This window comes from Apteryx mantelli, chromosome 2, assembly GCF_036417845.1.
Source record: "Apteryx mantelli isolate bAptMan1 chromosome 2, bAptMan1.hap1, whole genome shotgun sequence".
Classification (NCBI taxonomy): Eukaryota; Metazoa; Chordata; class Aves; order Apterygiformes; family Apterygidae; genus Apteryx; species Apteryx mantelli.
In genome coordinates, this window is record NC_089979.1 from 77,243,305 (window position 1) to 77,267,848 (window position 24,544).

A 24,544-nucleotide genomic window follows, 5' to 3' on the forward strand; every position below is an offset into this window, starting at 1 on the left:
ATATGGCCCTTCTAACTTTGAATGTTAAATTCAGACAAGTTCAAAGCAAAGAACTACACTGTACACCTTTTGGCCTCTGGTACATAAACAAAAAGGGAAACAGAGTCACAGCTGCAACTTGCCTGTCAGAACCCCAGAGCAGCAGAAACTAGAAATTAGATACACAGGCACTACAGCAAGCTGTTAAATCAGAGTTTAAGTACAGCACCACTGAGTTCCACTTCATTCATTAATAACTTCACTTTGTCCTTTTTATATACATTTTGCAGGGGAAGGAGTGAAAGTTCTTCTGACCTTTAAAATAAGTTTTGCACATTTTTGGAGGGTTTTGGTCTTTTTTTCTTGCTATCAGACTGCAATTTTTTTCTCCAGTGTGTATCCGTACTTTGCTACTTCAAATATTTTTCCCAGAAAAATGCGCCCGTAGTTAAGTTTTGACAAATGTACGTTTGTAAATGATACAGTTGGGTACAGTAGAATAATAATTTTACAGAAGTATCTGTTAGAGTTCCACATCTGAAATTATGCTTAATAGGTGCTTAAATAAGCCCTTAAACTTTGCTCAACAATTTAAAACAGTGAAGGAAAGAAGTTTGATGCTATGACTGTTCAAAATTCGACACAAATACTACAGTACTGAAAACCAAGCACAAGGGTATTGTTTTTTTTGTCCACTTCCAAAAATATAAAGTCAGTTTCCCAAAACAGTATTAACTTAAACCCCAGCACATGAATGTAAACAGAAGAGACATGACCAAGTAACATTACAGTAATAATCTTTCCTATTACCCATTGAAATAATAAACTTTCACACTATTTCACAACTGTAATTTTTCTGCTATAAAACTCAGACACCACAACAAAATATTTCCCAAACACTTCTCCAGACCAACAAATTACAGAAGCAGAAAACGTAAAGGTATTTTATATCCCTATAAGGAACAAATACTTGCTGCTGTCACCCTGTGAACCAACTCTTCCCAACTGGACTTCTCTTAAAGTGAACCAAAACTTCCTCTGCATGCTGAAGGACTTGCCTTCAGAAAGTTTGCTGCAGAGAAGGACACTCGTTGGATAGATTTGTATTTTCCCCAACAGGAGATACCAGGAGTGTTAGAATCTCTCATTACAAAAGTGCTAGAGAGCCCAGAAGTATTCCTAGAGAGCAGCCACAATGTTCCCAGACTAACCCTTTCTAACCAAATGATTTCACACTTGGACGCCTACAGGAAAAGCCTATTTTAGGTATGGCCACTAATTTAACTTGGCTTTTTTCAGTCACTTTGGCTTTTCTGAAACCACAACCATACTGTTTCACAGGTGTTTTGATTCCTCAACCGCTTTTTTCACATTTCAAAATCCACCTGTTTTTTGTCTGTTTTGACAGTCCTCATTTAATGAATACTGGAGCATTTAGCAACAGCAAATTAGCACCAAGATTTAAGGATATCAATTTATAAGAAAATATGCAGATATCAGCATTTGTGATCATACTAGAGATTACTGTAATGCACTGCTTCATGCATTTGTTTCTTTAATGTCTACCTAGAGCATCTGGATCTAGGTTTTAGGTCTTATTTTCCTTTTGTCTTTTAATAGGCTTTCTGCACCCAAAGAAACTTTCCTATCAAGTCCATTGAATATTAAAAAAGGGGGGGGGAGCGGGGGAGAATGTGTAATCATTTGCACACACACCTAAGTTAGAAACCTGGTTTATTTGAAACTGAAATCAGAGTCCAATAGATAAAATGCTTAACATCACCACTGGACAATATATAGGAAAACTGGTAAGACCAGACTGCTTCCTTGGTGCCCAAAGCAAGGATCAACTTTGCTATGACTTCCCAGCTCCCCACTCCAAGAAGTGCTCTGTTATCTTAAGACCAATCCTTAACTGTTCATCATAAGCTTCTCTGCTGATGCAGGCTGCCCAGTTCCTCCCTACTGGAATTTCCCTGATACCAGCAGAACTACTCCAGAGAAAATATGGCTCAGAATATGTAGATTTTGAGAGTGAAAATGAATGCATAAAATGTAAGAATTTTTAGAACTTCCTTACTAAGAGCTCTCTAAATTGGTTCAAAAACCAAATCACAATTTTGATTAAAAAAAAAAAAAAGAATGAATAATGAGCTACTATTAGGCTATAAGAATACACTGCTTCTTTCTCACTGTCACTTTTGGGGAGGGAGAGGGGAATCCCATAAAGGTGATTATGTTTGTTCAGCACTGGTATTAAATGACTAAGCTTTACCAAATAGCAGATTCTCTCAGTTTAGGTCACTGGACATTACATCAAAATTCTTTGAAGTGATCAATATGAAAATATCAAGGTTGTATCCAAAATAAAATTTTAAATAGCCTATAGAACCTCAGGTGAACAGGCAGCAAAGTCTGTTACAAACATCATGTCCTTTCAGAAACAGCACACAAAAAAAAATCTTTATCTGCTTTAAAAACCTCTATTGCATAGGACAAAAGTGTATTTACTACTTAAAAAGAAAAAAAAAAGCTTGGGCGCATTACCCTTTCCTTATAACGCTGGCACAAGTTAACTGATAGAACAGTCTCCTCCTTCTTCTTCTACGGGAAAAGGTTATGGAAAGCAGGAGGAAGAGCAGGAAAAAAAAGTAACATATATTATAGGTTGCTTATTACGAGTGTTAACCGTCTATTAATGAATTTTGGAGGCAATATTTACAAACCAACTGAAACCAAGCATAACCAGAAAAAAGGAATAGTACTAAACAAGATCTGATTATGGCCATCAGTAACTTACACAGTTTGTTCTCCAACTCAAATTAACTTTCTGACCAACTTTTTCTAAGTGACAATTTTGGATGTAATCCATAATAGGGATGCTACTTTGCACTGAACAAGATCATCTACTCTGTTTTTCTACAATTCTTATACTTTCTATAATGGCAGTAAAAATTTGTCATCTGTATATGAGTATCATTGGTTCAGGTAACCAACAGTTGAAAGTGTTGACACTACCAATTCATCCAGTTTTAGCTTGTATAGTGTCCGACTCGGAGGAGAGTTCAAGCCATGTAACTAATTTGTTATGGAGGATGAGCTGCTCAGTTACTACCTTATGCAACATCAATTGAAATTATATAAATATTTCCACCAAACTTCAGCGATTATTGGATAGGGCTTCTACAGAGAAGGTACGTGTATGAAAGTCACATATTCCACACATCAAAGCAATCTGACACTCTCCAAAGCGTTTTTGCTTTTTGAAATAAGAACCAATGCTACTGCTTTGAACAACAGGTATTTAAACAACCAGGTTTCAACACCAACAAAAGGAGTTAACACTTCTGTTTAGCAAGACCTATTTAACAGATAATAAACACAGCCATTTCAAGTCAGTTAACTATAACAGTTTAAAAGGCCTTCTCCTGCCCCCACCAGAATGCCCACCATGTTAGTGCTAGTTAGATATTATAAGTCATCAGATTTAACTGGCAAAGCTATTATGATTGAAAAAAAAAAAAAAAAAAGACTGCCAAGTATTTTATTGCTACCAGTGCATCCAAAATTGGGGGAGGGAAAGGGGGGAGAGAGAATGGATGTAAAGGCTACAATCACTTTCTTCAGTAGATAAAAAGAAAATGGGGGGGGGAAATTAGGAGGAGTTAAAAAACACAAATAATCAAATAGATGTTTTTCCATCTAGTTTACCTCAATGTTTTAACCAACATTATACATTTTATTGTTTAAAAAAGATGTTGACATTGCAGAAAAAATAAAATTTGTTTTTAACAGGACAAACATTTTACATGGTGGTATAAAAAGTCTAATGGGAGGCTGAAGGGGAAGAAGGGAAAAAACACAAAATGAAATAAAAAATCTACTTCAGAAAATGTAAAAAGCTAAAACAAATTCCAGAAGTGTAAATCTGAAGGTTTTAGCTTTTTCAAATACACAACTACGTGTGCCTTTCACAATAACAGTCACAACTGAACGAGACCTTTATACTACTGTAACCCTTCAACAGGCCAGTCCGCAAGTTAAAACAAATAAGTACAATAAATTGCTAAACTGATAAGTATGCAATTATGGATTGCTTTTAGTTGTTTTAAAAACCTCTTACATATTTAATGGTTCATCTTTTAAATTCAAACTGTGCTTAATATTTTTTAGTTCAGACACACTGAAACCCAGCAGCACAGATGGCTTGTGGTTTTTTATCGCCTTTAAGCATATATTCCTCCTTTTTCCAAAGAAGGATGCAACATCAATTTTTGATGCATATAGCAGTGAGGATAGCAACTCCATCTCTTTTTTAGTAGGATATGGCCTCTTGTGAAAGTAATCTGTCAAAAACTGTTTTTGAGCCTCATATGAATTGTGTTCATACTGTTTAGGATCTACTGCTAGAATGCGAAGATCCTCACTAGAATAAAGTTTCTTCATCTCAGTTCTACTATTAATCTTTTGTCGCTTGAAAGGCACTACCCCTGAATTCACTTCTTTTTCTAAAGATGGAGCTATGCCAGTACTTAAGGTTTGAGGCTGCTGTTCTTTATTCCTTTGGTCTTCTCCAACAAAGCAGGTATCAGATTGTTTTCTTTTAAGCATCACAGAATCATGCTTTTCACCATTCACAAACAGTAGCTCTTTCTTCTCAGTGCGCTCAAGCTGCATCTTCACACTTGAGTTGCTGTTTTTGGGAGCACTTCTACAACGGAGCAAATGTACAGCAATAGCTGTCAGAGTCATATTTCCAGTGTACACTCCACAGCAGTGGATGCACTTGAAAGCAGGAGACTTCAAAATTGTATGTACAGTTGGCATTATATGATGCCTCTCTTTCAAATGCATTTCATAGGCTTCTTTACTAACAAAGGTACCAAAACAAAAGGGACATGTTAACACTTTTTTGTTGCATCTATTGTTCACTTCCACTGTCTGAGGTTTCACTTTGATGTAAACAGGGACAAGTGTCCTTGAATTTACTCCAGCAAGCACTGCCAGATGTACTTCTTTTTCAATGTCTTCTTTTGGTAACACTGTATTGAAATCAAAGTGTGGAAATACAAGGTCACCCTGAGCATCATTATCTAGTTGAAATCCTCTGTTGCTGTAATCTGCATGTAATTTCTTTTTCCCATTATGTGTAGTTTTATTGTGCTCCACAAGGCTTTTTAAGTCATGGAAAGTAAGTGTGCAAAACAAGCAAGCTAAACCATGCATCAAGAGATGTTTCATAAGCTCTTCCTCACACAGAAAACATTTACAAGAGAAACACCTAACAGTCTTTTCTGTCATCCACCTCAGAAAGGGTGCACAAGCTGCAAGTTTGTCAGGTTCCAGGTTTTCCTCCATTTTTATTTCACCATGTTTGTGAGCCACCTCCATGTGCACCTGGTAGACATTTGACGGGAAAAGTTCATTGCAAACAGGGCAAGTCTTCCATTGCTTAGCCTGTTTGATAGCCTGATTTGTTTCAGGACCAGGTGGGGAAGCCTGTAAAGATATATTCTGAGATGTTACAAGCACTGGAGGAGAGGGTGCGCTAGCCGGTGACTGAGATAATTGAGTTACCATCCCAGACTGCATTAGCTGGATTGGCATTTGCGGTGGTGTAACAGTTGCTACACCACCAGCAGGAGGCACAGGCAAAGTAACTGAAACTGGAGCAAGCGTGTACATAGGTATCCCATTAACCTGCTTACCAGTTGGAATCAACTGTCTAAGTATAGGACCTGCAGCCAGAAAAGCTGTGTTTTGAGAAATGGCAGGTCTAACTGGCTGATTTACAGGGATAACTCCTGGAGCAACAGGTTGATTAAGCTGAAGAAACCCAGGCCTGACAGGCTGTCTAACAGGAACAACTCCAGATGCAACAGGCTGATTAAGCTGGAGAACCCCTGAGGCAACTGTTTGGGCCACAGGAAGGACTCCGGGACCAATGGGTCTATTCACATTCCCAAGTGATTGGTTCGCAGAGAGAACTCCCGGTGCAACTGGCTGATTTACAGGGAGGACTCCTGGTGCAACTGTCTGATTTATAGGGCTAACAGGTTGAGCAATAGGTAGAGGTCCAGCTGCAACTGGACTATTTATAGTACCAATAGGCTGATTAATAGGAAAGAGCCCAGGCCTGACAGGTTGATTAAGTGGAAGAACTGCAGGGGCCACAGTTCTATTTAGCGTCCCAACAGAATGATTAAGAGGAATAGCCCCAGCCCTGACAGGCTGATTAAGAGGAAGTCTATGGGAAACGATGATAGGCTGCGATGGTGACGGCTGAATATTAACAGCATTCTGACCTACAGAAAGATTACTAGATACGAGAGTAACATGTGATGCAGTAACAACTGGAGCAGAAGTTGTATGTGGAAGGCTACCAGAGGCACTTGGAACAGTCAGTGATCTGACTGTGTTTTGAGCTGCTTTTGCCTGCACCACAGTCTGGTTTTGATTATTCTGTGGAAATGCAAGCTGGATGCAAGCTGGCGCTGTAATGGAACCTGCTGGGGCAGTGGCCGGCCCTAAAGATAGAGCAGCCACAGTCATAGCTGGGGGAGGCTTCGGAGCAATATGCATTTGTTTCACAAGTCCTGGTTTCTTAATATGTTCTGAAATCACAGACCGAAGTTTGTTCTCCAGGTCTCTGTGGGTTTCAGCTGTTAAGACATGATACATTAAAGAATCTTGGCTGTTTGCAGAAGCATTGCACTTTTTACAGTAGTGCTCAACAGAATTCTCTTCACTTTCATCAAGTCTCTGGCCAAAATAGGTACTTATTAGGTTTTGAAAATGGTTCATCAGCACATGTTTCTTCATATTGTAATATAATGTGTCTGTAAAGTGACATTTTAGACACGTAAAGTTTATGATGTCACTCCTAAATTGTTTCATGCCATCCAAAATGCTGACTGTATAGTTCTGTATTCTCTTATTAGATGAATGAAACATCCGGATATGTTTTCCCACTATTTTGGGATCAGAAGCAAAAGCACATTTTGGGCAAGGAACCACCAACTCTTGGTCCATTTCATCTTCATGGTAACGGTGCAAGTGATTCTTGAATGAAGTAAGCAATTTTGAAGAGAACTTGCATAAGCTACAGCAGTAGGGCTTTGTTCTGTATCTCTGCAAACAAAACAAAAACATCCACTTAGAAACTGGCAGTTTCTAAACCCCTGTTATCCGTTTGAAAATAAGTCTGCACTATCACCTGTCAAAAATGCCTTCACTGGATGTATAGCATATATCTTCTCAGTTTCATGGAGACCTGTTTTTGAAAAGCAGACTTAAAGATGACATACTTAAAAAGGGAGAAACATTTGTGCCCTTTTTGCTTCTTTATAATTTATTAAGAAGCCTTAAGTGGGTTCTGTTCTAACCTAGTTCAGGTAATTATGAAGCCAGTTTTAAGAAGGGGAAAATCAATCACAGAACAGGCTAAGAATTTGTATACCACAGTACATAGAAGTGAAACCTTAGCAATTAGGAGCAGCGGCCCTTTTAATATGAAGCTTTTAAAATTTTAATTAACAGGTAACAGTGCCACCTCCTATTTACTGGAGGAAAGGGGAGAAAAGGGAAGGTTTTTTGAATATTTCAATATCCTATCCTTCATTGAAAGCTTTTAAAAAGTACCTCTGCCAGTAAAGCCACAAAAGACTTAAGAGCCAGATTAGTAAAGGAAAGAGAAAGTTAAAGTAGTAATGACCTCTTCCAAGAATCTCAATATACTGGATATCCCATTACTGTAGTTTCTTTAAGAAATTTACTTGTATACTCATTTGAGTGTGTGGATTCTTCTCAGAATTTAAGAAAAATTTTTACCCTGTAAAAATAAACCTAGCCATCTTCCATTAAACCACTAAACAATGGTTTTCTTCCTCAATTACGTGCCTCTTGAAAAGCATTACTTTTCATATCCATGTGAACATTATTTGCTCTCTCCAGAAAAAAGAGTAGCCCTGTCAACTATTTTTCTTATCAACTTGCTACAAAGTTAACCCTGATTTCTGCCAGAAACTACAAAACCAGTGACAACAATATCCAAGTGAGAAATACACACTCTTAAACATCTAGTGGAATGTGTCTGTTCCTTCAAATGTGAATTACACCTTACTGACAGCTGCCAGTCATCACTTACAAAACACCATCCAAAAAGAACAGCAAGCTCTTCCACCACCACAGCATCTGGCCTAGCCAGACCACCCACATACATGTCCGTAGGCACGTTAGGAAGAACTGTAGCAAAAATTTGTGCAGCTATTTGTTTTGTCATTTCATATAGCCATGAAGATCACCTATTCAGCAGTACTAAAGCAGTGTCCAGATTATACCTTTTGAATTTGGAGGTTAGATTTAGATCAGATAATGCCACTGTCTGGCTATGGCTAGTGAGGAGTACACTGGAAAAGTACCATTATGTTACTTCCTACTCTTAGGCTCTTCTTTAGGTGTCTGGTCTTGGCTACTAGCAAACAGCACCAGAGCAAACTAGAAGTTTCATCTTATGTTGATTATGGGGAGCAGAGAAAGGCCACTGAAATGACTGAACTAATGAAGCAAATAAAGTATTATTAAAGGCCGCACCTGGCTAGCCTTACTTCTGAAGAACTCAGGTGACAAACTGTGACTGCTTTTGTTATTGGCTGCCACAGGCTCAGAAAAGCTCATTTATTTTCCTATACTGGGCCCATACCCTCTTCACATTTTACTGTTTCTTACACAAAATGGTCAAACTTAATAATCATTTTTGCTGTTCATTTCTGGTTCGTGCCTTTTTGTCCCTGCAAATCTATATCATAGTTTAATGTAGTGTCAAAATTTCCCTGCTACCAAATCTGGTTAATATAAGAGTACATTATTAAGGCTATATAATTGTTAAAGGCAGTGAAAACACTTCACAAGTAAATGATCCAAGTGCTGAATTAATTTACTATTCTGAAGTAATTTTTTTTTTAAACAAACATTGCAATATACCACCAAGAAACTGACCCCATTAAATGCATACAGGTAAGACTACGGGAAATATTTCTTCATGTTTTCTTAGAAGATTTGCTTACTTTTTGATGGAAATATGAGTGACATGAACCAGGAAAAGGAAAAAAGAAATCTGCTTTAGATGACAGAAGCATGACAGAAGTTTGCTACTTTGACCATTTATGAAATAGAGCTCTTCCACATAGACACCTTAATCATTTGGTCAGCATGTTCTGCTTGCACACAGTCTAAGCTGCTTTTCATGTTTGCAAGTGCTACTGTTCAGTCTTCTGTTAATGGCATCTCAGTTTGACAAAAGTTTGTCAAAACAAGAATTCTAATCCTCTTAGAAAAACTGAACTGTCGCAACATAGTTTGACCAGCACAACACTAAACTATACAAATGGAATCCAAAAAGGCTCATTAGAGGTATTTAGAAAAAGAAAAAAAACAATTAGCCCCACTCCAACAGAACACACCCCTGGACGCAGCAACTTTCCGTTCTGCAGTCTCACAATCCCCATAACCTAGAGACAAGCAGAAAGACACAACATCCTCTAAAAATCCTAGTTCTTCCAGAATTACTAAAGTCTCCATAAAAATAGTACTGATAGAAACCACAGACCAATCTAAACAGAAGTCTTTTCCAGCCTACTGACTTTCTGATGCAGCTCAAACAGCTCTTCTTCCTTATTGTAAGAACTTTAGAATAGAACATCCTGAAGGACCAATTTCTTTTCTCCCAAATCTAGGTAGCACCAAGACAAGTGTATGATGTATATCAAGGAACAAAGGTTGTTTAAACAAATGGGTAGGAAGAAACTTAGTACTGAAGAGGTATCACTTGGCAAATCAGTGCCACAGTAGCACATTATGGTCTTTGCAATGAGGTTCATCAGATCAGATTCCAGTGCTGGCTTTTGAACAGATACAGACATACCTCATTTTATTGCACTTCGCTTTATTGCGCTTTGCAGATATTGCTTTTTTTTAAATACAAAAATTGAAGGTTTGTGGCAACCCTGCCTCAGGCAAGTCTATCAGCGCCAATTTTCCAACAGCATGTGCTCACTTCATGTCTCCGTCTCATTTTGGTAATTCTTGCAATATTTCAAACTTTTTCATTACTATTATATCTGTTATGGTGATCTGTGATCAATGATCTTTGATGTTACTATTGTAATTGTTTTGGGGTGCCAGGAACCACGCCCATATAAGACAGCAAACTTAATTGATCAGTGTTGCATGTGTGCTGACTGCTCCACTGACCAGCCATTTCCCCGTGTCTCTCCCTCTCCTTGGGCCTCCCTATTCCCCAAGACACAAGTTAGGGCAATTAATAACCCTACAATGGCCTCTAAGTGCTCAAGTGAAAGGAAGAGTCGCACATCTATCACTTTAAATCAAAAGCTAGAAAGGATTAAGCTTAGTGAGGAAGGCATGTCAAAAGCCGAGATAGGCTGAAAGCAAGGCCCCTTGTGCCAAACAGGTAGCCAAGCTGTGAATGCAAAGGAAAAGGTCTTGAAGGAAATTAAAAGTGCTACTCCAGTGAACACACGAATGATAAGAAAGCGAAACAGCCTTACTGCTGATATGGAGAAAGCTTTGGTGGTCTGGATAGAAGATCAAACCAGCCACAACATTCCCTTAAGCCAAAGCCTAAACCAGAGCAAGGCCCTAACTCTCTTCAATTCTATGAAGGCTGAGAGGTGAGAAAGGTGCAGAAGAAAAGGTTGAAGCCAGCAGAGACCGGTTCATGAGGTTTAAGGAAACAAGTCGTCTCCATAACATAAAAGTTCTTATGGATGAAGAAAGTGGTTTCTTGAGATGGAATCTACTCCTGGTGAAGATGCTGTGAACATTGTTGAAGCAACAACAAAGGATTTAGAATATTACATAAACTTGGTTGATGAAGCAGCAGCAGGGTTTGAGAGGATTGATTCCAATTTTGAAAGAAGTTCTATTGTGGGTAAAATGCTGTCAAACATCATCGCATACTACAGAAAAATTCTTCATGAAAGGAAGAGTCAATCAATGCAGCAAATTTCATTGCTGTCTTAAGAAATTGCCACAGCCACCCCAGCCTTCAGCAACCACCACACTGATCAGTCAGCAGCCATCAACAGAGGCAAGACCCTCCATCAGCAAAAAGGTTATGACTCTATGAAGGCTCAGATGATGGTTAGCATTTTTTAGCAATGAAGTATTTTTTAATTAAGCTACATACATTACTGGTTTTAGACATAATGCTATTGCACACTTAATAGACTACAGTATAGTGTAAACATAACTTTTATATGCACCGGGAAACCAAAAAATTCATGTGACTTGCTTTTATTGCGGTGGTCTGGAACTGAACCCACAGTATCTCCAAGGTATGCCTGTATAGCTACTATACTCATGCTGACTATTTGAACCAGGATAAGATCTGTATTTCTCCCTCCTGGCAAGGAATCAGTTTTTACTCATGAATACAACTGCCTTGTTGATCTGTCTCCAGGCAATAGGGATGAAAGAAGATTCTTCCTCTAGCAGATGATTTGTAATTCTTTTCCATTTTCACTAGAAGAGATAACCATTTTTCTTAATGAATTGTGAAAAGAGCGGGGGGGGGGGGGGGGAGATACACATCTTAGGTTTTAGACAGGAAACTTGTTTGGTCCGTCTTCACCCTCCTCTTCCCTGTTCCATGTCTAAGGGGGGTGGGGGGATTTTCCCTTATTCATCTAACATGGAAGATCTCCCAGGGGTGAATTTCTCAGTCTTTAGTAAGAAGGGAGAGGAAACAGAGGAAAAAAAAATTGCAAAGTTAGAACTCAGATAATACAGTAGCTGGAGCCTGGAGACCTGTCATCACCATTAACAGGATTTAATCCATTCACCGAAACTAAAAGCAGTCTGACTGAAGGTAACTATAAGCCTTATCTGAGGTGGTGATAAGAGGTTAGATACAAACTTCTACAGAAACAGAAAAACAAGTCACATCTGACCCTTTCATCCACAAGTGCATGAGAACAATGAGCCTTCAGTGCCTTCATCGCCTTACAACACACATACCCAGGGTTAGGAAAGGACAACTAGGAGACAAAGCAGACAAGGTTCTGTGGGGAGGGGGACATGCTACTAAAAATCAGAGTTTGGCAAAACACTGACAAAACACTAGGCTATCCTAAACAGTTATTTCCCACACCATCACCCCCAACTGAAAAAAATGAGCCCACTACTGTTTACAGGATGCTGACAGGCCTTCCTCATAGAAGTAGTCAGGAGCCATGAGGCTTTTCAGCAAGATTCAGAAAAGACTACCCTTTCTTCCAGATATTCTCCTATCCTTTAGTTACAATATTTATAATTTTCTAATAGATACTTTTTGTTCATCTCAACCCTGCTTTTCTCGCAGATTCTAGCTTCAAACATTCCAGCTACACAAAAAGTAAAAGCTGTTTCGTATCCACAAGTTTAAAGAGTGTTTTTCAGTGAAACCCAGTCCCAAGCCACTAACAATTATTTATGCTTCATCTACTCACGTCTATCCAACTATATTTCCACCCTTCCAATGAAGGAAAAAGAATGTTGTATACAAAAGTGTGTTAAGACCACATATTAGATGTTGCTAAAAAGGCAGAAAATTAATGTGACACCTGGAATACCGATGTGCAAGGTTGTATCTTCAAAGACCCCCAACAGCATAATACAGTCCTTATTAACAGCTCCATGAAAGCGAAGAAAACAGAGGCAATGAAACATTATTCCCTTGCAAGTAGTATTTAGAAAACAAATCTTAAAGCTACTTAAAAAAAAAAGGGGGGGGGTTTAGTCATCAGGACCTCTGAAAATGTTAAGTAGTAACAATTCCACGTGCATGTCTGCCCACACTTTCTGTCACAGACAGACAGACATACATACCTTCCTTTTGCCCACAGACTCCCAAGGAGAGACATCACTCCATGAAGTGTTGAAAAAGTATTTTTCACCTGGGTCAAAACTTTTAAGATTCTGAAAGAAAACCAGAAAACAAAGACATACAGTCTGCTTTTGAATACAAGAACATAGTCTAAATACAGAGCAGGGTGGAGGGACCCACAAAACACATGAAGGGAAGGTCTGCACAGCATTCACCAACAGGTCTCAAAATTCAGTTTAGAGAAATCGCTTCTTTGTCCCTTATTTATTTTACCTCAAATACCAGCTCATATTATTGCCTCATGTTACATCACTGAAATTCTGAACACTTCTTTTACTCAAAATAGTGTTAGTATTTTCCATCCTACATTATTTCAATTGCTTCTAGCCGAGTTCAACGAACACTGGAAGATCCCATCTCCCTCTTTCTTCCTCCTAAAATCTACAGCATTCCAGCATTTACCTCCATTTCTTATCTTGCACTACAGATTATTTTGCAACAGATTTTAGTATTTAAGTTTTTATGCTATCACTATGCTTTTACTTGCAAAGGCATTCCCAGAAGCTTATTTCAGGAAATACTGTTTTTACAGCTTGAAAGAAATACTATTACAATTGCGTCTGCAGCAACCATTAGAGGGCAAACAACTATAATATCCTTCTAACCAATTCCACTTAAGAGCAGTTTAAGTACTCCAAGCCAGTCAGTTAATACTCTAAGAAGCTTAAGTTTCTCTCCATTTTCTGAGGCCCATACTTCAAAAGACCTTAGACCAGCTTCAACAGCACATTAGACAAATGTCTTACATGAAAAGTAGGCTATGAATCCAGGTTTAATCCCCACTGGTAACTAGCATCACTTCTTCTTTCCTGTTCCCCTTCTTTCCCCAAAGTCCTCTTATCTAAACAGTCCTGCATGATGCTTTGAAAGAGTGAGATGTTTTCAGCTCCACACCAGAATCCATTGGAACAGCAGAAATAGGTCATGGAAACTGTTAAAGATTAACTCATCTTCAAGAAAAGTAGAAGGGTTTTTTTTCCAATAAGCCTAATAGTTTGCAGTCAAGAAATCCAATACAGTATTTATGTGGAATTACAAGCAACCTAGGGTACAGAGCAACAAAAAAATTATATAAAGGAAACCAATCTTGTAGCAGTCAAACAAATACACAAGCCTGTTAAACACAGGCTCTGTTCACACTCAGTTCTTGTCTATGTAGTGTGAATCTGAACACTGCTGTGATCTGAGCAATAGACTACAACGGCCAGAAAGTTACAATTTGATTCAAAAGAAATACAATGTTTCATTTTGTTTTTAAAAAACAGTTTAGAAAAAATGTAGCCAAGTTTGTAATAGGCTTTCTAGCTTCTTCAGCCTGGAAGTTTCCCCAAGGAGAACCTTGAAGAGCTCTGGGCAACAAGAAACAAACCCCTTCCACTGTAATCAAGATCAGGGGGTAGTTAGCTGTTTGTCCTTAAACTAAACATTCCTAAAAATACATGACCTTAGGAAGAATCATTGCACAGAGCAAGAGAAATCCCACAGCCTTAAAAGAATACAGTGCTTTTCTTACAACATCTTCTCTATCAAGAGAGAAGACTCAAGACTTACTAATAGACTAACAGCCTTCAGCCAAACTCACTGAAGTGAATTACACAGTCCGTTAACAAAACAAAAAAACACCACAGGACAACAACAAAACTTTTCTTGGATCTCTCCACCACTGAGAGGCCCTTAGGCCCTAGACTAGATCTCCAGTTTCCTACAACCAAAAGGTAATGGATGGTCATGGTAGGCCTAGATCTTTTGTGCCAAAATACCTATCTTGTACAGAAAAATTCACTGGTAAAGAAAGAAAAACATTTTTATCCTGGGGATGTAGTCAGTGCTATGAGTGGCCCATTTTAAGCTCTTCCTTTCAGCAGAAATCAACACTGATAGCCCAGAAGAAAGCTTTGATTGGTTAAACTGGTTTTACTCTTCCCACATTTCTTATTTTGGGGAGGGAAGGGAAAATAGGATGAAGAAGAGGTGACAACAAGGGAATAAAAACCTCCGAGAAGCTTGATTAATCATGATGCGCTGTGGATATTTCTGAAGCATAAAAACAACATTTTAAAACTGATAACTTTTTCTTCTGCATCAAAATCATCACTATTTTCTAGAACAAAAATTAAAATGGCCAGAGTCTAAATGAAAATTCACAATAAATGTCCCAGTATGCTTGACAAGCTAAGTAGTTTGCCAAAGGAATACCTCTAACATCACAGTTTGTGTACTTAATATTGTTATTTTGAGAACCAAACCAATAGTTTCATACAAAAAGCTTATGCTTTCTTCCTAGCAGAGACCAGTTAAGAACATTTAGCCTACAAACTAATCCTTTTGGTCTCCAAGCTACAAAGGGTAATAGCTGCCTGTGAAATTCCTTCACCTTCCTCATAAACCACTATTACCGTGTCTTATTAGAACAGTTTAAGACCAATCTTAAGCTCAGATAGCTGGTCAAGTCCAAATCATATTATTTCATACCATTACTTAGTTGTCCTGCCTCAAGAGCACCATGTCCAGAAATCCACCTTGATATTAGAGAAAAAAAAATTCAACTGAGCATGTTCTTACCTATTAGACATCAGACACGCTATTCTACCAACAAGACTCACTCATAGGAGACAAGTGTAAATTCAGTTCTAAAAAACATTATTCTTGCTGTTAAAGTCACACCCAAATAACGCCAGATTATCTTGAAAACCAGTTTTAAGTAATGAACTTGGTTGAGGGAAGTTATTTACAAGAAACTAAAATACTGTTTTTTTGGCCCATACTTCCCATAGCTTATTTTAAAATGAACATGTTTGCTAGGGGTTTTTTTGTTTGTGTCTGTTTTCTTAAAGACTACCTTATTCACCATTAAGCCCCATAGTTCAAACAAAAAGTTGGACTTCACTGCTTCAATCAATTTCATAGCAAAAAAACTAGTATCAGCAAAGCATTTTTACTTTCAAGGGTCCTGCTTAGAGCTCTAAATACAACACAATATACAAAATAAGAACGATGAAGATATGGAAATTATTAGACAAATACACCTTTCTGTGCTCTCATGACATTTATTTAAATGTATTAAGTATAAATAAACATTGTTAATTACAATAACCAAGAGTGTTACCACAAGAGACAACACCAATCTACAGAGTTAACTATTTTCCTTCAGTACTATTACACAAAACTGATCCAAGCCCTTGCAAGAAGTCATGACCACATACTGAGCAGGCAAAAGAGCCTGTGCAAGAGCTGGCTTAAAGACTACTGTTTAGTCACTGAGAGCATGTTACTATGTTTGCACTTCTCTGGCATTAGGTTGTCCAGTCTGCTGGTGTAAATTCTTCTTGCTTGTTTCACACTACTTTCTCCAGAAAGTGACCATGATGGTACTAGGTTCATCTTCACCACCTCAGTACACTTGCACATAATTTAAGATGTAGAACTGAACTACCACTCAATGAGCCACATCTAGTATTCTTCCTGGAAGCAGTTTTAAAGGCCTGAAACAGATTACTGGATCTCATTGCTTTTTGTTTTGCATAAATGCTGACAATTTGTACATCCTTCAGATTTTCCCCTTGATAAGTGAAGGGAGAGCATTTAACCTCTTTGGGTAGATTCAGATCTTCATTTGCTCATGAGTTTAAAAGGAGAAAAAAAAAAAAGCGGTTGTGGACAGGTAACATTTTATTAATAGCATTTTACCTGAAGCTGTAGTGTTTCCTTTTGCTGAAATATTACTAGCAGAGAGTATGCAGCACCATCTATAACACATCTTGTTGAGAAATAGTGTTTTAGCACATAACGTTGCCGGAAACTCGAAGTTCCACCCCTAGTATATAAATATTGTCAGACTTGAGCAATTCTTCAAGACAGTTTTCTTTCCTTTACCTCATCATAAATATCTATGGTAGAGGAATATCACATATAAACAGTGAAAGTTTTTTCAAAGGTTTAAAATGCAAATCTCAGATTTTTTATATTACTTGAATGCTTTACCTTCAACAATTCCCTGCAGCTGTCAAGCCCAATATCCACAAGAATGCCCTTCACCTTTTTTCGAGCCTTCCTGATGTTATCAAGATTTTGAACAGGAATTTGAAACATTTTGCACTTTTCCTGAAAAAAGAAATATAAAAATAACATGATGGAATATTTGAACACATGCACTTGCATTTAACAGTATTAAAACAAAAATGTAATTCACAAAAATAGATTCTTCAATAAGAAAAAGCAAAAGCCTTAAAGTGAAGAACTGGTCTCATTAATATTTCTAATTAGATCTCTTCCTTACTCTTCAAGGAAAGAGAAGCTGATTTGGGGGACATAAAAAAATCCTTTAAATTTCTTCTCTCCCATCTAAACAAAAATTTCAAGTTCCTTCTTTCAGATAGCTTCATGTCTATATGATAGCTATACTGTTCTTTGTGCTTTTAGCAAGAAAACCTGTATATTAAAATTTTATGAAGTTCTGTTCAGAAAATAACTATCACTTCATTTAGCAAAGACGAATATCAACACCTTCCACTTTGAATGTTACAGTGTCAGGATGAGAAGCCTCTCAATTTGACTTCTTGTCATATACGCACACACACACTTTAAATGTGATCACCTGAAGAATTTATTTCTTGCAAAAGTTTCTGCTGCTGTGAGCAGATACCGACTGGCACAAAACAGACTACAGGAAGATTAATGCCATTCAAACAAGCAAAAAAAAAAGTAATTAGAAAATACAACTATATAGCAGTGATAGCTAAATATGCTGAAGTGGGACAAATTTCTGAAACACTCTTTTATATCTTCAGGTCTCATCTGCAGAATGTGTGTAGCTCCATCATTTAGATTTACTTCCTACCCCCTCCAGCAGGCTGCAATAGCAGGGAGTTCAACATTCAGAAAAGGAGGAGGACTAAAGCTAGATTCCAGAAAGACAGAATATCTGCTATGGGTCATCTATTTGAGGGGTTGTTGTGCAGTGTCATGGCCCACCAGAAAACACCCTCCTGAAGAGCTTAGCGCTTCCAACACTGAATTCTCCATACAGTTGGGCTGTCACTTGTGCATCTACAGCTCCTAGGGCATCATAAGCCATACCCATGGACTTAGCCTTAAAATTATGTGCCTTTATCTGAAAAATACAATTTAGACTGAAATGCATAAGACTTAAGAAACTTAAATTGGCATAGAATGCGTGAGGAGTAGTTCTGTTGCAAAGAGGTCACTGGGAGCTTCTCAGCTATTTCTTTGTTCGTAAATAGTTCACTGAGGACCCAACAGAGTCTAAAAGACCTCAGTCCTTATTTCTAAACAATTCATCCATCCAGGACGAGGCTTAACAAAAAAACAGTACTTCAGCCCTGATGGTTCTGAATGTCTTGAAAAGCTCTCCAAACAAGAGATGTTCATTGTCGAAATGAAATCTCACCCTTCAAAGGCAAGACTTTCTTGTAAGTGGTCCAGGTTGTAAAATACCCTCCCACAGAAGCTAGATGATACTACAAACTAAGCCTTGTAAAAAGCAAAAAGATACTTTTTTTTCTACTCTATATGCCATAACCCAGCACAAAGAAAAAAGAAAAGCATGTTAGTTTATGTACAAAACATAAGAGGTTTTTTTTTTTTAATTAAAGTCAAAGAACTCACATGCTATTCTCCTCTTCTTCTCCCCCCAAAGGAAAGATGCGTAGACAGAAATGGAGAGGGAGCCCCATTTGACAGATGCTAGTCTTGTTTTCTACTCTTTTTTATTGGTAAAAAGTCTGGAAGACATTCTGATACCATTGGGATAGGTGTAGAAGAGGAACCTATACAGAATGAAATAAATCACAGTAACTATTCTGGCATTGTACTATCAAAATCCAAGCAGTAAAATAAAGAAGTCAAATCCTCTTTTTAAATTGAAGTCAACTGGGAATTTGTATCGTCTCTGTGGTTATGTTTTTATGATCAGTCCTCTATGATAGCAGGTTATGTGCACCAACCCCATGGTCCAATGCAGATAAACAGAGAGCTGACAGGATGACACCATGCTCAGGTCAGACAGAGGGAGATGTGGTTCAATACGTTAGGTTCCACTGGAAACAGTTCTTCCATCTCAATCCTTTAACTGATATACTGATTCTACTGAAGATGAAGCAGTCACTTCTTGAGGCAAGTCTATCTCACAAAACAGAAAATTAGTCTACAAAAGCAGCACAGTATGTCATATCCATGTATTTCAGTGTTTTCTTAACCAGCAACCTTTCTGAAATGAAAGTCATTAATCCAGGAGGAACACAGACAAACATGGAACAAGACCAAGAATCCTGAAGAAAGATGACTTATTTTCCAGTTTTCAAGTAGCTTGTCTTCAATCCAAAAAGATGCATGTCTGTATCATGTATGAGGTTATTCAACTTGTCTTTAAACAAACTGCTTGGGAGTAGGGCACAAAGTTATTCATCTAATATACTCTGTATCCATCAGACCAGCAAGGCCTTATCGAAGGAGTCAAGAAGTTTCAGCCTTCTAAGCTCATTTCCTCAAGCCTTCAGTTTGATACTCTGATTAATAGTTTATTATCCATCTATTTTTTATTACTAGTTTATTTCTCTTGTATTTTGGATATTCTTCAAGCCTTAGCTTGCACTTTGTTTCCATGCATAACTGCAGTCAACCTTTTGTTGGTATATATCCCATTTTTAGCAAGCATATTCAACACGAGAGCACTGCAGCAAAATTAAGTCAGTCACCCTAGCTCAAGAGTCTCAATCCTCTTATCACCTTTGCCACCTAGAAGATAATTTTCTACCTACTTTCCAAAACTTTAAATGTATCTTCAAAAAATTGATAACCCACTGAGTTTTCAGAAGCAGTACCTTTCAAACAGAACCAAAGCAGGTCATTAGCAAAATAAGATAATTATTGCAGCAGCTGATGCCCCAAGCCAAACTCAGTTTATGTGAGCGATCCTAAACAGTTCATTCAACTATTTCTCAGTGGCATTTTATCCATCAACCTATTCCTACATCTACTGTTGATTTAGATAGTATTTCCATAATGATAAACCCAATTGGAGCTTTATGTAACACTGAAGGTTCGCTTCATTTCTGCAACACATGTAACATGGAACTAAGTTCAGCATTTCAAACACTGTCACAACTGCAACTCTTCCCCATCCAATAATACAGTAGCATTTTAATACTAAATAGCAACATAAAAGTCTGGGCAGTGCCTTAAGTCAAAGACAAACACTATTAGTTCCCCAAGTAACTGTACTGGACCATAATTTTTCTACTTGTGAAAATATTAATATTTCACTTCTTGAAAGTGGGGGGAAGAAAAAAAAAATCACCAGAACAAGGAAACCTCATGTCTATCTGCCTTTCAGCCTTACTTCTTAACAATAAACTCATTCATATTGGAGGGGACCTCAGGAAGTCACCAAGTCCAACCTCCTATTCAAAGCAGGGTCAGCAATGTGTTGCAACCAGGTTACTCAACTTCTTGTCCAGTCAGGTCTTGAAAACCTCCACAGAGAGAGATTTGACAAGCTCTCTCAGCAACCTCCTCCAGTCCTGGACAGTCCTCACAATGAAGACTCTTCCCTTACATCAAGTCAGAACCATCCTGTTTTAGTTTACCTGAGAAAACTAGGCATATTCAATCAAATTAAACATGAAGCTGATATGGAGAGAGGGCATGGAAGATGCACAAACGTGCCCATCTGCATGCAAATACATCCAACAAAATCTGACACACACCTAGAGATCTTTAGGAGATGCTAGAAATTTCATGAAAACAGATAGCTGGAGAGAAACCCTATTAAAAACTTCACAGAGACTGCACTGTGACCCTTTTTAGGCATCAGGTAATCTATACAGAAGCTAGATTTCAAGACATGTTCATAGAAAGCTGGCCTTCACTAGTCTGTTGCTCACAGAACTACTTATAACAGAAAAAATTATCAAAGGCTTAAAAAAAATTGCCCATTCGTATTATCTGCTTTGGAAATTCAATCATTTCTTATTTTTATACCCTTTCATCTAGCACTTAACTCTGAATAGTGAGTAACTACAGAAGGAATTTTTATAAAGACTGTTCCAGGTTCTCAGATACTTGGGTGGGAAGTATTTTCAAAAATTTCTTTGCTAACTTGTATTTCAGTGATTAGAGTAGACAATACTAATAAAGGAGTCTTTATTGCCATTTTGGTATATGCATTTAGGTTGGTATGTCAATTGTAATTGACAAAACAAGAAAAACTGCTTCATTCTTGAAAATGAAATGAGAGCATGTAACCTATTCACTCCAAAGAACTGAAGAATGTAAACACTAAGTGGCAAAGACAGCAGCTAGAAGGACAGGCATGCTGATGGACTGGCTAGAATATGAGCTCAGCTTACCCATACTGTATTTTACTCTGATCAGTTTTGTTTAGGCCAAGCACCATTCTGAAAGGCATACAAGCCCTCAAAGAAGTCATACCTAGGTATCTGCATGGACTGTCCTGGATTTCTATCTGTGCCTTCTGAAAGGGACCTTATAGGGTTTAGGACTATGTTAGTACCTTTTACGCTTATCCAGCCTTTGGAGGGAGAAATGCATATAGCATCCTAGCAACATCTAGAGATGCTCAAACAGCTTTGAAAAATGTTATTCCTGGAAAGAAGAAACAGTCAATTGATTAAAATAAATACTACTCTTGTTTAATATTTGCTGTAAATTAAAAATAAGCTTAATACAGAAGAAAAATAAACTAATCAAAATATACTAACAGTAGTTCTGGTTAACAAAATAATGCTACTTTATCTTCTCAAATTCCAATTTCTATCCAAGTGGAATTTGACAGAAATCTTAAGTAAACAAACAAGAGAATTTTTTTGAACATCTAAAGAATCAGAAATTCTTAGGGGTATAGAAGTACAGATCTCTGTCTTATAGTGACAGTAACTCTGCTCCTTTCTTGGCTATAAGTCACATACCTGTTAAAGTAGCCATATAATCCAACACAAAGGGGACATCATTCAAAATTTGAATGTAAAAAACATTAAGGTATGTGATTACATAAGTTAAAATACAGTGCATTAATCTGTGTCTTATCTATAAAATCAAATCAAAATAAATTTAAAATCAAAGGATCCCTACTTTGGGTTAAACAACTATTTTTTTGTATATTAGTGAATACTAATATACAATCAAATCTCCATTATCCAAGATTGGTTAGAAGAGAAGACTATTTCCCATCAAGCTCAAGAAGCTTGAGGTTAATTGACTCCCGTTGAAGTCTGCAATAGCTGGAAGTCAAACCCAGCAGATGATTAAGTGTCTATGGGGAGCCTACTCAAATCCAGCAGGGCTCAGCCCCACATGTGGGGGGCAAGACCAGTCACATAAAGAGCCCAGCTAGTTTAGGAGGAAGTACAACTGCATTTGCACTGCACTAGTCACCCTAATATGACTCAAAGACATTTAACACAGCCATATTCTGCAGCAGATAGTCTGCCACCTGAATAATCCAATAAGGGACATCAATGGAATAAGACAACTGTGTTAAAGGTTTCAACTGAGGGATTAAAGTGTTTAAACACAAACCAACTATAGCAGCCTTCAACCAGACCTAACCCAAATCAAGGGGTTTCCAGTGGTAAAATAGACAGCATTATAAAATTGTTTGTGCCCTCTTGTTTCCAAAAGTTTTCTTTGATTCCTTCTTAAATAAGGTTTCATGAAGTGAACCATTGGATTACTGCTCTTATTACAGCTTATATAAATACAGTCATGAATAGAAATGTGTATATTTACTACACACTATTTGTCTAAGTGATGCTCTAAATAAATTCTCCTTTCTTGCTCAAAATTAAACCAGAAGTTTATTAAAAAGAGTACTAAGATTTGTAGAACATAGGCTGGGTGGTGGTGGTGGGGGGGTGCCTAGAGTTATTCTTTTGAAGCATTTTATTAGGCCCTGCAACTTTTAAGGGTTCAAACCTATTTTTGATGATATAAGACTTACAGAAGCCAACCAATTCCCCCCAATATTGCTTACTGGTTAGAAACAAACTTTACCTTTCTAGATCTCCCTTTCAACTGATAAATGCTAATGTTTTACATTACAGAACTATGAACCATGCAGCAAGAGTCAAACACGTTTCATTCCATACACAAATCAGAAGCAAAAGAATTTCCCATTACTCGCTCCGCCAGGCAAGCATATTCATACAGATAGTTTTGCCAATCTGTATTCTACAAATTTTGTCTGTCTACAATATTCAGATAGTTTCTATTTAGCAATGCATAAATTTTTGATAAGAGTACCACGTGAATATTTAATGTAATTTTAGCTTCCATTAACATTATACTTCTAGTTTTGCATGTATGCTATTCACATGGACATTAGTTTTCCATAAAGAAAACTATTTCAAATATCCATATTGCCTAGGCAGTAATTAAGAGAGTTATCATAACACAGATTGCCTAAAAAGGCTGCGCAAATTGGTCCCTTAGATACTCCATCACTTTAGAAGTGTAGGCACAAATTAGAATAAAATGTGCTCCTGAGCAGCTGTTCAGGAAACACTAGCTGTGAAGCAGTGGTCTTGGCTGTGCCAGAAACGAGGTACTAACAAGCCTCACGACACTAACTTCTGGTTTCCCACCACGCTACACCCGGAAGTCCCTCCTCCGCTAGCGGGCGGTGGGGATCAGGCAAAAGGAGGTTGTTCTGGCACGTACTCCGTGAGGGCCACCAACGCCGGGGCCCGGCTGCCACCGCTACAGCTCGCCGGCACCGGGGCGCCAAGCGGTTTACGGCAGCCGCCGGCGGCCCGCACCGGTTCGAGAGCGCCTCCAGCACAAGCGCCGGGGCCGGCGGCGGGGCCGGCAGGGCTGCTCCGCACACAGCGGCGCAAACTTCACCGCGGCGAGGGAGCGCAGCGCCGACCCCCCGCCGCCGACAGCCGGCGCCGCCGCTGCGCCTCCGCCCGCGAGGCGAGGGGGGACCGGCGCGGAGCCGCCGCGGCGTGCGGGCGGCACGTCTACACCGGCGCTTACCGCCCCCTCCGGGCGGGGAGGCAGCGCACGCGGCTCCGGCGCTCCCGCACGCGGCCCGCCCCCGCCGCCGGGCGCGGAGCCACCGCCTCCCCACGCCGCGCCGCGCGCGGGCGCCGCCTGCGGGCGCCGCCGGCTGCGCCCCGCCTGCACCTACCCGGCCGGGCTGTAGGGGGAGCTCGCCACCGCCGCCGCTCCGCCGCCGCCGCCGCTCCTGCCGCCGCCGTCTGCCCGCGCCGCAGCCTCCGCCTGCCGCTCTTCGCAGTGCCGGCGCCGCCGCCGCCGCCTCGGCCGCCGCGCCCCTCCCGCACCGCGCCGTGCCCCGCCGCCCCGCCCCGCGGCGGCTCCTCCTCCGCCGCCGCCGCCGCCGCCTCCTGGCCGCCGCGCTCACTCCGCGCGCCGCGAGGGCGGCGGCGGCGGCAGCAGCAGCAGCATCGCCGGTACCCGGGCCCGGGCGCGAGCGCGGTTCAGCCCCTGCGCGCAGCGCCCGCCACCCCGCGCCCGCCCTCCCGCCTCCGCCCGCTCCTCATCCAAAGCCAGAAAGAGAAAATGGCGCTCGATTTATCCCAGGAAGTGACGTTGGGGCTCATTTGCATGCCAGGCAGCTGG

General features: G+C 39.4%; 1 protein-coding gene across 8 annotated transcripts in view; it reads right to left on the reverse strand.

The window, feature by feature from the left end:
- Positions 1-24,191, reverse strand: part of ADNP2 (ADNP homeobox 2) — a 39,322-nt gene extending 15,131 nt beyond the window's left edge. For 2 of the 8 annotated variants that reach the window (XR_010883366.1, XR_010883362.1), the window contains exons 1-3: positions 16,613-16,899; positions 15,398-15,444; positions 12,868-12,957 (exon numbers count right to left, since the gene is read on the reverse strand). Coding sequence is in view for 2 of the 8 variants with exons in the window: in XM_067290923.1 (XP_067147024.1) it covers positions 4,099-7,110; positions 12,868-12,957; positions 16,907-17,014 (3,210 nt within the window). In the remaining 6 variants the exon portion in view is untranslated. The other 6 variants (XM_067290923.1, XM_013941041.2, XR_010883363.1 and 3 more) reach the window with 6 other exon arrangements.
- Between the last annotated feature and the right edge of the window lie 353 nt (positions 24,192-24,544).